General features: G+C 39.3%; 5 protein-coding genes across 5 annotated transcripts; 3 read left to right on the top strand and 2 right to left on the bottom strand.

The window, feature by feature from the left end:
• Positions 1-1,112: 1,112 nt before the first annotated feature.
• On the top strand, positions 1,113-2,180 carry C922_00264 (hypothetical protein; the record flags this gene model as incomplete). The annotated part of the gene is made up of 1 exon (XM_008815881.1): positions 1,113-2,180. The coding sequence occupies one exon, from the start codon at positions 1,113-1,115 to the stop codon at positions 2,178-2,180; it is 1,068 nt and encodes a 355-aa protein (XP_008814103.1).
• Positions 2,181-2,929: 749 nt separating this feature from the next.
• On the top strand, positions 2,930-4,525 carry C922_00263 (hypothetical protein; the record flags this gene model as incomplete). Its single annotated transcript, XM_008815880.1, has 1 exon — positions 2,930-4,525. The coding sequence occupies one exon, from the start codon at positions 2,930-2,932 to the stop codon at positions 4,523-4,525; it is 1,596 nt and encodes a 531-aa protein (XP_008814102.1).
• A 243-nt stretch (positions 4,526-4,768) lies between these two features.
• On the bottom strand, positions 4,769-5,836 carry C922_00262 (hypothetical protein; the record flags this gene model as incomplete). The annotated part of the gene is made up of 1 exon (XM_008815879.1): positions 4,769-5,836. One exon carries the CDS (start codon positions 5,834-5,836, stop codon positions 4,769-4,771), a length of 1,068 nt encoding a protein of 355 aa, XP_008814101.1.
• A 2,575-nt stretch (positions 5,837-8,411) lies between these two features.
• C922_00261 (hypothetical protein) lies at positions 8,412-10,940 on the top strand (the record flags this gene model as incomplete). Its single annotated transcript, XM_008815878.1, has 1 exon — positions 8,412-10,940. The coding sequence occupies one exon, from the start codon at positions 8,412-8,414 to the stop codon at positions 10,938-10,940; it is 2,529 nt and encodes an 842-aa protein (XP_008814100.1).
• A 1,026-nt stretch (positions 10,941-11,966) lies between these two features.
• Positions 11,967-13,608, bottom strand: C922_00260 (hypothetical protein; the record flags this gene model as incomplete). The annotated part of the gene is made up of 7 exons (XM_008815877.1): positions 11,967-12,130; positions 12,251-12,288; positions 12,388-12,494; positions 12,717-12,758; positions 12,861-13,065; positions 13,265-13,339; positions 13,568-13,608. The coding sequence occupies 7 exons, from the start codon at positions 13,606-13,608 to the stop codon at positions 11,967-11,969; spliced, it is 672 nt and encodes a 223-aa protein (XP_008814099.1).
• Between the last annotated feature and the right edge of the window lie 1,357 nt (positions 13,609-14,965).

The following is a 14,965-nucleotide window of genomic DNA, read 5'->3' as shown; positions in this document are numbered from 1 at the left end:
ACGTTTGTCTCTGGTGTTGGATGTGTTTTTCTTTTTCAATTTTTTGGCTTACTACCCACCTCCCCGTGCGACGTGGCTATATGTATGTAGGAAGGAAACGGAGGGGCGGCGCGACAAGGGAATTTTCTTTCCGCCACACTGTTCAATTGGGGGTCTCGGCATTCCGACATTTCTACATTTTGATATTTCTCCCATTTTTTTCAGCCCATTGGTCCTCCTCTCCGTTGGTGCACCTTTTCGGTAATTAACAAATTTGCGTACTTGTGACGCACTGGGGTCTTCATTCCACCGCAGCCGTTGCCGCCACTGCTTCCGTGTTGGGCATCGATTTTGCAGCACTTTTTGTGGTTGGGTTTTAATTTGTTCGCCCGTGCCTCGGGCTTCTGCGTTTGTTCTTACCGTTACCTTTTGGAGTGATTTTATTTTTCCACCTCCCCTTTATATGGTTCCATTTAAATTTTTCCTTTTTTTTTTTTTTTTTTTTGGCCAATAAAAAACAGTTCTTTTAAAGCTTCTTTACATTTTTACCAAAGGTAAAAACAACTCACGACATTGATCAAATAAAAATTGCAAAGCGAGATCGAGGTGGCTTCTTTTTTTTTCCACTTTGCGGAAATCCGGTGCATGTATATTTATTTGCATACATTTTGAAACATCTTCCCCTTTGGATGCCCATTTTGAAGATTAAAAATTGATGAACAATTTTGTTTTAGCCGTTTTGAATTCACGCTCCTGGAATCTTAGGCGATACATGGTCTCGAAGGCGATTGATTCCTTAACCGAGTTGAGAAAGCTGCATATGCTTCTCCATCACGTTGAACGCAGGAGCAGCAGTTTTAGCATTCTTTTTTATGTAGATAACAAAAATGGGAATGTTCCAAAAGGGGATCAACTATTTTGTGATGTAAAACGGAGGGGTTCAAATTGGGAGGCTTCATTTGCGCTAATTCTTTTAAGGTTGTTCGCTTGTTTGTTTGCTTGTTTTTTTTCTTTTTTTTTAATTTTTTTTTTTTTTGCGACTCCAATGATGCCGCTGTTGGAGCTACATTCCTAGACATAACCAACTACACTGAGAATCTCTTCACCATCCTCACAATTTTTATGGAAACAAAATGGAAAAGCAGCAATGCGATGAGAAGAGAGGAAACGACGAAGAAATAATAACAAATTTGACGATACTAAAGATATCCTCTATGATCAAAAATGGAGATGTATCAAATTGCAGTGAACTAATTATAAAAAACAGAGACATAGAAGAATGTGAAGAATTATATCAAATGAAAAATTTGCAAAAAATAGACTTGAGTGAAAACAAAATAAAAGATCTGTCCATGCTCGAAATGAACTTAAATTTACAACAAATCGTTTTACAATACAATTTAATAGACAACATAAATTACTTAAGCAACATAAACAACTTAGTGTACCTAAATTTGTCCAACAATAAAATCAAAATAATGGATGGGGTGTGCGAATTGACAAATTTGAAAACGTTAATATTAGCTTATAACGAGATTGAGAAAGTTCCCAATTTAGCAAATCTCCAAAATTTGGAGACACTCATTTTAAAGAACAATAAAATTGAGACGTTTGCAAAACCAACCAAAGTTATGACACACTTAAAAAAAATTTCCGTCTCATTTAACAGAATGAGAGAATTTTGTTTTGGTTCCCATTTTTCAAATGTACAAGAGTTACGATTAAACAGTAACAAATTAACACATGTCCAGAGGGATGTCGTATACATGACAGCGTTAAAACAGTTTTATATACAAAATAATTTCATTCTGGACGCAGAAATTCTTAGCCATTTATGTGAACTGAATTATTTAAAAAATATTGTCATTTCGGAGAACCCTTTTTTTAAAAAAATGAACACTGACTTGTTAAATAATTTTATTCAAATGTGCAAAAAGAATTTAACGACCATTAACTCGGTAACAATTCCGCCGAGTAAAAAATTTGACAGCTTCTTCTTCCACCAGGCAGATGATACAGCTGCTAAGCAGGAGCACCCTCGTCGCAATGGCCATGAGTCCAAAGCGGGGCGAGGGCCTACACAGATGTATGCCAAAAGGGACGACGTTCACATGGTGAGAAGCAATCTGCACATCCGCAAAGGGGATTGGAAAAAAAAGGGAAAAGAGGAAAAAAAAGTGAAAAAAGGAAAAAAGGAATAAAAAGAAAAAATCAGAATAAGGTCAAACTGTCATACGTTGTGAAGGCAGTCAAATGGCTCGTAAAATCAGCGAGATGTAGAATTGACAAGTTGACATAGCATGAACGGTGGGTCAAAACTGCTTATGTGTGTGTTTTTGCGCTGCGTATATATAACATATCCATTTTGTGCCTATTTCTGAAGGTTTATTTTTGCCCACATTTTTTTTTGTGATTTTTTTACAACATTAAAAAGGAAGAAAAAGGAATATTCGCTACTTTCTTCTTCCTGTATTTCCTTTAACAAGAGATCACCTTGACTAGTGTTTGTGCAGATCGTGCATTTCACGCATCTCACGAATTTCACGCCATTCGCGCAGTTCGTGCGTTTTTTAAGCCCGCAATGGGGGCTCGCGCGTGCGTGTTATGTGAGCGGACCTGTCAGCCATCGTACGTGGCCAGAAACTGCTGCGCACGCCGCGTATCTTGCACAACTTTGCAATTCTTAAAAATGCAGCTGTTGCGAGAAAAAACCGAAGCTGCCGCCATTTGGTCTGTTGAATACATACCCACTCTTTTTTCTATCGGCGTTACTGAGAAAAATTAATGCAACCTCAGCGTTAAAAAAGGGAACTATTTTGTAGCATCTTTTGAAAGGAGGAACATTTATTTACATAGCCATAGCTAGCACAACACTCGCAAAAAAAAAAAAAAAAAAACAACGAACAAAACAGTCGCATCCATTTTTTGGCATATAACAAAACTTAATTCAATGAATAAGTACCTCGTGTGTAGATTAAAAAATAGGACGCTGGTGCAAATTTGTGGAACAGACTCTTTCAGATTTCTGCAAAGCCTGACAACCAACGATTTAAATAAAATAATAACCGAAAAGGATTTCTCTTTATATAAAAATGTCCCCAAAAATTTATTATTCAGCCCGGATGGTACAAGTGCGTATCAACTGTGTGCCCATAATGTAAACCACAAAAAATGGACGAAGGGATTGCCTTCCCTATTTTTGCAAAACAATGGCAAAATATTGGCTGACTGTTTTTTATACAATGTAAAATATACCCATGAAGAGAATACCTTTAGCCTCTTTTACATGGACTGCAATGTGAAAGCCTCCAGAATGTTGCTTAGCATATTGGAAAAGCGCAAGCTCTCATGTGATGTTCACTTGAGCGAAATGGCCAACATCGCAGTTTATCAGATCCTGTCAGGTGCGTCCGCCCTCCGAGGGGGGATCTCCACAACCGACGCGATGGGCAGCGGTGGAGATAGCGATACCCAACTGGAGGACGAACTTTCTACTCTTTCCAATGATTCAGGAATATTGTTCATGTCCAAGGATGCAAGAAATGAGATCTTAGGATATAGAATGTACCAAATGAGGGGAAAGGGGCAGAAGCTGGTAGACGAAAAAATGGACAAAGGCACAGGCATAATCATGACAACAGACTTTGTAAATTCCCCCTGGAGTAAAGCACCAAGCGAGGGGATCGACCAGCTTAGCAAAGGGAATAGAAAGGAGGCCTGTGAAATGCTACTCAGTTTTGAAAAAGAAGAAAAGATAAACCTGCCCGCCACTTTCCTGTATGACTATATGAAGCTGAATTTAGGAATCGTAGAAAATCTGTATTCGAACGATCCGCTTTTTGGGGAAAGCACAGATGAAGCCCGGAGCGGTTCCCATGGTTCGTCCGTTAATCGTGAGTCCCGTGCGTCCGACGCAGCGGATGTCGCGAAGCGGAACATCGACAGGGACGCATTCAAATTTAAAGATCTGTCCCCCTTCGACCTGAACTACGATAAGTTAAACTATTTGGCCAAAGACAAAGGATGCTACGTAGGTCAAGAAGCAATAAACAGAACAAGGAACGAAATATTTATAAATAAGTACCAACTGACGATGTGTGTAAACTACGACTATCTCGAAATGTTCCTGGAGAGTTTCGACAATTTAAACAAAACTATTTTGGCTGATTCGTCTTTTAACAAGTACGTAAAAGGAATTAATGATAGGAGTTTATTGAAGCCAACTTTTTTTCTGTTGAAAAATGCGTCGAAAAGTTTGGAACGTGCCATTAACTATGAACAACAATTTAGTGTAATCTTCCATAAGGGTTGCGCAAAAGGTGATGACTCCGGAAATAGTGGCGACCCAGCAAATGGCACTATAGTAGGAAATGTCTTTTTTTATAATCATGTGATGGGACTATGTTTTCTAATCAAGAAGCGGATAGCACTTCTAAGTGGCGACATTTACTCTGCTTCTTCCAATGTGTATATTAAAAACAAAGTTGGTGAAGAGCACCATCGAGTTTGTCTTTTCCCATTTAATTACCACAGTAAATCATTTTAGCGAGAAGGAGGTGCAGTGCATAATGTATACTAGAATACACATATGCAAGGGGAAATCCTCATGGGAGAGGAAGAGAAAAAAACATATTTTACTGAAAAAAAATTGAGAAACTCACTGAAAAAAAGGGAAAACAAAGAGGTAAAGGTGGAATAAAAATCACAGTACAACATGGGGAATGCGAAATTATTCATATTTTACACCCCTCTCCCCCCAAAAAAGTGCACACACCTCCACAACGATGAACTAGAACACATCGTCCATGCTCACCGAATCGAGATAATTTCTCAAAAAACGCGGAATTAGGAAAAACCTTCTGTTGAATTTTTGATGCGCGTAAATATTCAGAAGGTAGTAAATGGACCCACTAGTCACCCCCAGTATCCCCGACAGGGAAGCTTTCAAATCTTGTGCATACAAAATATCAATAAAGATGGAGAAATAGGGTAAGTAAATATTGTAAATATTTATCCCAAAAATTAAGTTAGATTTCTGATAAGGATTTAACATACAGTTTACAAAGAGAAGCGATTTCAGCAGTGCTGTTGAATAGAAGGGCTTCTTTAAATAGGAGCAAATTATGGAGAGGATAGAAATTTGGGACAAATAAAAAGCCAGCGTTTCAGATGAGCCAACGGACTTTTCCAACTCTCGACTCTGTACATATAACATATAAACATTTGTTAACACGTATAGTGATATGTCACCATAAAACAATGCTGATGTTACAATTCTGTAAAATTCAAATGCTCTGATTATTCTTTTATCGTGTAGAGCGATGTCTTCTGGTTTTACTCCAATGAGGTTAAGGGTTAGCATCAGCAAAGACGACGATAAAAAAAGCTTCGTTACAATTCTTGTGCTTTTATACCTATCCATAAAGGATGATTTTAAGTTGTAAAAATATTCTTGTAGCAACTTTTTTTTTTCAAACAAGAGTTGCAAAGTTCTGTTTCTAATCCTCTTTTTTTTTATTCCATCATTGTTATTACTTATATGTAAATAACACAACTTGTTTGTCTTTTTATTTTCCAAAAAGTTGTTAATTTTTTTATAACGGAGATCATTGCTGAATAGGTTGTGCTTCTCCAGGTTCTTTCTCGGGATGCGTATATGGAACAGAGCTCGTCTCTTATAAAGTACAAAATTCCGATGGTGTGCATTTCGATCCTGTACTTTACCCTTCAATAGGCTGTACGAGTAGGTCTTCTTCACCGTGTTTACGTCATTTTGTCTTTTACAGTGCACTTTTGCCTTACTTCCATCGTAAGCTATGTATATAAGGATACAAATTAGGTACAGCACAATGTTCATCTTTTATCAAGGAGAAATTACGCGCAGCGGGGGGAATATACTCCTACTACCTCTACTTCTTCAACGGCGTCGATATCGGCGGTACTTGCTCAAGCGGATGCAACTTTGCAGGAATACACATGCAGCGCACGTAAGGTAAAACGGGGGATATGTTCAGTGAACGTCACTTTCCCGTATCTGCGCTTGCGTACTTTGGATCCTCGAGCAGCAAATGTTTCACTCCAACGGGGGCTGCAGCTACGTTCTCTACATTCCAGTGCATTAATCAGCCAGTTGTGCAATCACATATGTGCAGTCATGTGCTCCATCACATCTTCAAAGGTTTTCCCTTTTTTCTGCTCAGGGCTACACATACATGGTACAGTTGCCCTTCCTTAAATCGTTGCGCTCATTTTTGTTTTTAAGATTAACATGTTTTCAGGTTTGCTTCAGTAACCTTTTTACATCTTACATTGTTATGATATTTTTTTTTTTTTTTTTTTTTGAAGGGGGGTAAGCGATTCGACGAGAAAACGTGCCATTGCAGCACGTTTACACGATTGCGCCGATGGAGCCGCTCACGAGAGTTGCGCGGAACATCTTGCATACACGTGCGCATACATGCATGAAAGTATATCTGCTCATTTTACCCTTTTTTTGTGAATTATTCTCACATATCTAGGAACCAATTTGGAGGTGACAATACTGAAACCAGGTTTGACTTTTAAAATGTTGCGCTAACAAAATCAGCAAAGAAAGAACCACCATATACATTAGTATTCAAGTGAGAGAATAATTTATCGGGGGTGATTATCTTTTAGGCCATCTATAGGCCTAGCGTAGCTGCATTTCCTAAAACTTGAAGCAAAGTTAGGTTTCGCTTACTGCAGGGTAGGAAAGACCTGAGTATGTTTAACTTGGCTTTATTTTATTCTACTTCCGCTTCTTTACGCCTTTTGAGATATGATATGGACCAAAACAATGGGACAGAAAGAAAAGCATAATTTTTCTTACCAATAGGTTATGTATATTTAAACACAAAATTGAGCAGAGAGATGAATAAAACTTGTTCCCAAAAAGGGGGTGGTTCGTCCCCGGTCTGAGCATTGTGACATCTGTATGGCTTATGAGCAGAATGGAAAATATTTTTCTTTTTTTTTCTCTCCTAATACCTCACAAAATAACCGTGTTGGTCTTTCATTTCATTACAAAGGGGACGTAAGCATAATGATCAAATGTGTGCACCCTCTTAAGATGAAAAAGAACACACTCCCATTTGTTATGATGCCTTTTGAAGTTTTTGTAACGTCTGACTAAACGAGTTGTGGTCTTTTTTTTAACATAGTAAAACATACCCACATGACCGGTATGGCACGGCAGGAAGCAAAAGTGACTAACAGTTGCATTCATGAAGTGGAAGTATGTCCTGTTACGTGCCTTCCCCGTCCAGGCTAACGAACGAAAAAATTGCAAGCATGACGGATAGCACACTTTATATGACAAGTCACACTATAATAAGGGTGTTTTCTTGTTTTTGGTGAATTTTTTTTCTCCTTGGACCTACATTTAGCAACGTTGGGTTGTTTTCCAAAAATGAGGAAATGCGTATATCTGTAACATAACAAGCGCTTATTATTGTACAGAATGGTAATGGCGTTATTGGTATTTCTTTTTCTTTTTTTTTTTTTTGGGTGCCAAGCTTCTGCGTTTTTATTATGCTGCTTTTCTATTTTGCTCCTATCATTTGCACCTTTATGGGAATAATTTTTTTCAAACTAAAGAGTTTGCATTTTTTTTTTTTTAAAATGTTCTGCAATAGTTATTGTTACATCGCGAGAAAGGAATACTGCATTCATGCGAGGCAAAACTGCAATATTGTTTTTTAACTTAATGTTCGCGTGAATAAGGGGAGACAAAATACGCAATTCCGCCAACCAGAGTGAAACATGAAAGTGAAAAATGAAAGCTGCGCAAAAACTGGTTAACTGGCAGCGCTTGTTTATGTTTGGCTAACTTGCACTGTTTGTTTTACGTTTGGTTGACCTACAGCTTCTGCTCATGTTTTTGTAACGTACCGCGTTTTTTTTTCCTTCTGCTGACTTGGCTTTTTTTCTGTTTAACCTGAACAATTTTGCCCATTCCCCCAATTCCCCCCCGCTGCTACGTTGAATAAAATGACATTTGTTCCCCTCGACCCCTTTTGGCTCCTTTTGTAATGGAAAGAGAGCAAAAGAAAAAGGGTCAAAGGGGTGCCAAAATTCTTCCAGACTGAGAAAAAACAAACAGTGGCTCTACGACGCATATGCATAGGAGAGCGTTCCACTATATACATGTGAGAATCCACTTGTAGTGCAACACCCTAATTGTACACACCTCCCGCAAGCTTTTTTTTCCAAAAGGGGGTAGTGGACATCAATGCACACAGCGCAATAAATGGGGTGAGTTAACACAAAAGGGAAGTAAAAAGGAAAACAGATAATAGGAGAGACAAGATAATATCACTCTTACAAGAAAACACCTTGCGCGAATATCCGAGGCTCCACAAAGCACGCCGTTATAGGACGGAAAAATAAATAAAAAAAAAAAACACCTTTTAATGGATAATCTTTTTACAATAAATATAAATCCAGACGAAAATGTTCGCCTAAATACAAGTACAGAAAAAAATCAGTTTTGGAATTTCGAGGGGGATAGGGAGGGACTTACAGTGCCCCCAGATGAGGAATACGACGAAAACAACGGAAGCAACACCAATAAGAACGACAACAATCATAACCACTGTAGCTTCGAAGAAGATGAAGTCATAACACTGGAAATGGACCAAATCAGCACAAACGATAGTTTCGATATGCTGGAAGAATTAAACGAAAATGAAATTAACGACTATGAAAATATGAGGAAGAAAATTCGAGCCCATATTTTGACCAGTTTTCAAAACGATAATATTTTAATCGAGGACTCCGAACATTTGGAACCAAATTCTTTTAAGGAGCATAAATTGGAAAGGAAAGAAAAGAAATTACTGAAATTGAGGAAAGATAAAATTTATCTCATCATTTCATCTGCCTCTCAGGAGAGAAACAAAAAGAGTAGGCAAAATGAGGCCAACATCAGATATTACTATGACCCAAATCTGGTTGGCGAAGATCCACCGGGGGATTATGACAGTTTTCTGGACGTGGTTTTGGGAAGGGAGACCCCGCGGAGGGGGGCCAGCCACCCATCGGAACGTGTAGTTGCTGTGAACGAAGAGAGCGAAAAAAACGATGCGAGAGAAGTGAAGGGGGAAAATGTTGATGTCGAGGGGAGTAAAGAATATGATGCCACCGATGCGGGTGTAGAAAATACTGGGATCGACTCAATTGACCAAGTGGGAACTGCCGAAATAGAAGAAAAAAACGTACAGGCGGAGGAAGCCTCCCCAGTGCTCATCGAAAACGCGGAGGGGGGCACTCCAAAAGGGGCGAGGGACGAAAGTGCAGAATTTTCTGCAGAAAGATGTCTACAAACGTGTCAAGAAAATTGCCCAGACGATTCCATGTCCTACCCCGTGGTAGACGATTTTCGAGAAAAAATAAAAAATTGGCTAGTAAAATTCCCAGACATAAATTCCGAAAATTTGTTTTTCCACTTCTACTTCCAAAGCGAATTGTATAAAGAAAAAAAGTACACATGTCAGAACTGCGGATCTAGTGATTGCGACAGAGAGTTAACCTTCAGACATGTGTGTAAAAATACATACTGCTTCCTATGCTATAAGCGGGTGAGTGGACCGATTTGCCACAACACCAAGGCACAGTATGTCGCATTCAAAGCGAATGCACGAAAGCTTATAAATGACTTAAAATATATTCACTATCCGTACAAAAGTATTTCCTGCTTAAACTGTTTCTCTAATGACCATCTGAAATGTGGAAGGCCTCCGTACATTTATGCCAAGCACACGCACAATGTTAGGAGGGAATATAACAGCAAGCTTGATCCATCCTATTATGTCTATTTGAGAAATCCAAGAAGTATATGGATTTTACATGAACCGAAGACAAATGAGTGGAAGGGTAACAGTGACGGTGATAATAATGCCCTGCGAAATGTGCACTATCACTCCGGTCAGAGCACAAGCAGTGGTGCCAATGGAGGTGTCTACCGACGTGGGGACGAACAGGAAAACCGACACAATAACAGATATAGCGGAGAGAATAGCCAAGCCACAGCAAACCAGGAACGAGTCGGCGCTGACCTATACAGCCCACACACAGACGCAAGCAATTTTAGCAGCAATCACAACGTGTACATGATAGGAGACAAGCATTCATATGACAGCAGGAGACGTAAGGTAATCCTCGCAAAGTACTCTTTTAACGATAATGCAGAAAGGAACAAGCCGAAGAGGAATTACGATACGTACGATCCAGATAGCCAAAATAATTTCCACTCGAATAATAAAAGACACAAAAATGATCCCCACCAAAGCAGTAGTTACTATGATTACAAAAATAAGCAACAGGTAGGCAATGACAAGCATGACAACATAAGTGAATTCTACCCACACGGCGGGAAACATGGTAATAGAAATAGAGATAGCGATCAGTACAGCAGTAGACATCACAATAAGAACAGGTACATTCATGACAGTAACATTGGCGATTACTATAACAATGATGGCAGGGGTCAGGACAACAGAAACAACGGAAGGAATCATCCAGGCAGTTACTATAACCTATATAATGGGACCAATGACGGCGCCAAGGGATACACGAGTGGGCAAATTTATAGTTCTAGGTCAGGTCTACACAAATTCTCGAGCGCCTCGAGTGCTCATTTTAGTAATCCAAGAAGTAGTTCTGCCATGGAGCCAAATGTTAACTTACATGTGAATAAAAATAACTCACACAAAATGTACAGCAGACATCCGAATGATCAACACTCTCATGACTATCCCAAACGCAGCCAGGGCAAAGGGGACCACGGAAATTACAGCGTTCACAACAGTAACGTAACGCACCACAAGCACAATGATCACAGTGGGAACGGACCCACTAACAACAAAGGGGGAAACATCTTCCACAAGAGCATGTATAAAAACGTGCACCCCGATAGAGCCCGTTACCACGACCACCGATAAACGGGTCATTAATTTACCCATTAAATGTTTTAAAAAAAAAAAAAAAAAGGAAAAAACAGTTTTCCTATCTGTGCAGCAGTTTGTAGCGTGGCCGACGTTTTAAAGGATGCCCCCGGGGTAAGTGACAATTATGGTCATTACGCTAGGCTGCACATGTGCCAATCAAAGAGCCCCCGCTGTCCCGTTCACCTTCGTGTCTGTGTTTATATTGTACTCTGGCCTAAACCTGCGTGTGCTTACGTTTACCCGTTCCTGCTCGCGCAAGCGTACGGCATACTCCTGGAAAACGGAACACCGCGCGCCACTCCATCCGCTCTCCCTTAAATTTGTTCCGGCATTCAGCCAACATTCACATCTCCTTTACTCAACTGCCACCATAATTTGGATTCAACACACATGTGTATAAGTACACACATACTACTTTGTAAAGAAGTTGTGTTTCCATAAACATTGAACTATGTGTTCCTTCTCCGCACGGTTGAATTGTAAAACTTTTTTTTTTTGCTTTTGTCAAGTATATTACCCCGAAGGGGGGAAGTGCCTTACATAGGATCTTGTCAAGAGAGTTATAAGGATTCACACAAATGGGTATATAAGCACATGTGCATGTGTCCAAATTGAAGTGGTAGATGTAGCACACGTTTTGAGGGGCTGCCCACGCGTTTTACGCATTCGTTCCTTTTTTAAAGAAAAATTGGTATCCTTTTTCATCAACTCGAGAAATTGTTTGATAAAATTATAAGTTGTTTTAAAATAAAAACGAGGTTGTTATCCTTCGTCAGAACGCACCCAGGTGAAGTGTCACATGCGGAACATACCCAGGAGCCATGCATGTTGTATACAAATATGTACTTATTACATGCTCGTAGGAAGTCGATGTCCTTTCGAACAACGAACTATCCCATCAGGAAACCACGAGGACAAATAACAAAAAAAATGAGATAAGCGTGAGGTAGACTATTAGGGATAGCATTTTCGGATCTGCAAAAACGGGAAACGGAAAACGGGAGGATTCTCATTACGAGCTCAGCATAGATCGATGTGTTGCACGGCATAAGGGGTGGCATTCCCCCGAACGCGCTTTTTGTAAAATGACTCTTGTAATATATTTAATACCTCCTCTTTTCTGCACTTACTATTTGTCTTTAAATAATCTGCAATTTTTTTCGTCACAAAGTTCATTTTTTCATCTGAGAAGGAGGGGGCAAGTGATCAAAGTGAAATGAAGTCTGCCTAGGGCAGAAGCAAAAGCGCACTTATTCGCCATGTACGAGAGGTATGTACAAATGTGCTTCTGCTTTTTGGCTCACTTGAGTAATCCATTTCGTTTTCCAACTCGTCAAGCAGCCTGCATAAATGGGGGTGATGGGGAGGATAATATAAAAGGCGTTTCGAACAAAAAGAAAGTACGAGAGTGAGAAATATTTCCTTTTCACATTTTTTATACTTTTGTTGATCCTTCAACTCTGTATTGATGGTAATGGCGGCGTTGTGCAGGCGCTCCGCTGATTCGGCTAGTTCGTCCAAATCGTTATCTTGCCTTTTGAGCACAACCTGGATATACACACGCAAAAGAAGAGTGCATACAGGTATATGTATTGGGGCATAAAAGGTTTATTCTCTCTATTTTTTTCAAAATTATGTAATGTGGAGTTATATCGACGGTTTTCGGACAGCGTACATATATTTATTGGCGAATCAGCTATCTCCCACTCTCCATTCCTTCCTTTTTCGCCTTTTCGCTTTTTTTTTTTTTTTTTTTATTTAATGCATTACTGCGTCGTATTCCCCCTTGATGTCTCCAGTGTAGTTTAAAACCTGCCACAAAAAATAAAGGGGAAACATAAAGGTTGCGTTTCACGCACAAAAGATTCTTCATTTTTATCGTCGATTACGTGGGTTTTTTTTTCCTCCTCTAACCTTGTACGTCAAATTGCTGGCGATATCATTCAGGACGGTTCGAATATTTTTCAGCGAACTGGCTCGGTTTTCCAACTCCTCATTGCTAATATTAAATTTGAATAAATTCTTTTTCACAACATTGACGGAGTTGTCCAGATCATCTAAGTCTTCGTTAAGATATTTTATTTCTTCCTTTATCAGGGAGTATTTCTCCTTGGCCAGGCTGAAGGGGAACAAATTTGAATTTGCCTTTTAAATGGGTTCTTAAAGCTACTCTATTGAAATGGAGCATACGTGTGGAAGAACCCATGAGAATTACGCTTCGTCAGCAAAACGAAGGAAGTGTGTGCATATGCTTTTTTTTTCTTTTTCTTTTGGCTTCATTGTGAGCAATTATGCTGCAAAATGATTAAATGTTTCACATTGAATTCTTGTCCGGGATGCTACTCCAGTTGTTGTATAGACTTTGCAGCTTCTGCACTGAGACGTCCACTTCGCTAAAAGAGAGTTGTACAATGTGTCCACATAATGAATTATTGTCGCACAGATAGGTACAACAGTTTTGGTCTCCTTCCACGTGTACATTTATGTAGAGTGTGCGTTTTGTTCAAATGTGAGAGATGAAAAAAAAAAAAATAAATAATATTTGCAAAGTGGTACTTTATTTGTCTTTTTATTTAACGTGTGTACAGGTACACACATATATAATATTTTTATTTCCATACTGTTTTGCTTCATGAAAGGGGTCATCCTTTTCAGCCTTCATTTTTTCCCTTTTCTGTTTTAGTTTCCGTTGTACGCATTAAGTGGTGTTGGAGGGGTCTTCTTTACGTGGCGGAGAAGCAAAATTCGGGGCGTGCGCTGGGGGGGCCTCAGCGTATCAGCATGTGCAAATCCGATGTGCTCATATATTTACGCACGTGTTATATTTAAAATTTACGGCTAAACTGCCACCACGCGCGCTACTTCACTTTCAGTTGAAAACACCAAGCAGGCTTCACAAAATGGTACGCATAGCGCGCAGATGTTGAATTAATAAATCATACGCTGCGGAAAAAAAAAATATATATGCCTGAATATGCAAAGATATTTTTTTCCCCTTATGAGGAAGAATAACCCTGAAATGTTGTTCCTCCTGTTTTTGATTTATACTGAGGGAACAAAATTAATATGTTTTTGTTTTTTTTTTGTTTTCCCTTTCCTGGGGGAAAGTACATTTTTGATGATGGTCTTCTCCAAATTCGTAATCGCCATGGAACACCTTAAACGGGGGCCCTCTTTCTGTGTTTGTGTCTCTACAAATAGATAACAAAAGAATGAATGCAGATTATCCTGTACAGGCAAAATCTTACAACTGTTCGTACGAAAACGAAAGGGTTTCAAAAAAAGAAAAAAACTTCTATGTGTAGCATGCGCCTTTTACTTCAAATATAACATCACGAATTGCCGTCCGTGCTCCCATTTCATTCCCCCCTCGCTGAGTAGTAATTGTACAGTTAACACGTGTGGTAAATTTGTTCTTCTAATGGGCTATCCTCTTCAAGTGGTAAAAATTGTGGCTAGAAATTTATATCCCTCTAAAGCGAAGAAAATAAGTGTGACGAGGGAAAGAAACGTCGCGGCGATATGCCGTGAAACGTTTCAAAATGTTTAAATATTCTTATTGTGCTGCTTCAGGTGTACTGTAAAAACTGCATAATTAGTACTTCTTCCCGCTCACGTACAATGTCCCTTTTTAAGGGGGTAGTTTATACGCGTAATTTTGCGAACAAATTGGGGCATATATATTGGCTTGTTCACCAGCGCGCTTTAGGCGAGTCGTTTAGCCCGCTCCGTATACGTGTATGCCACGCCACGGGGACAAAAGGAAGGTACTACATGCCTACGTTAGCGCGTATGCATGGGGAGAACCACAAAAAAAGGAAAGGGAAGATATGTCAGACGAAATTCTTGTAAAGTGTGTTGACTCGCTTAATTCTTCCATACATACGCATAAATATGCTTTACATTTATATTGAATAGTCATATGCACACAAGTGAAAAAGAAGAAAAACGCTTTACAGCTTAATTGTGCCACATTCCTAATTTAAATGCTTCAAATATACTAATAACTTTTGGTATGT

Source organism: Plasmodium inui, assembly GCF_000524495.1.
Source record: "Plasmodium inui San Antonio 1 unplaced genomic scaffold supercont1.1, whole genome shotgun sequence".
Classification (NCBI taxonomy): domain Eukaryota; phylum Apicomplexa; class Aconoidasida; order Haemosporida; family Plasmodiidae; genus Plasmodium; species Plasmodium inui.
Note: the sequence above shows the minus strand (reverse complement) of the source record. Positions and strands in the feature narration are given on the sequence as shown.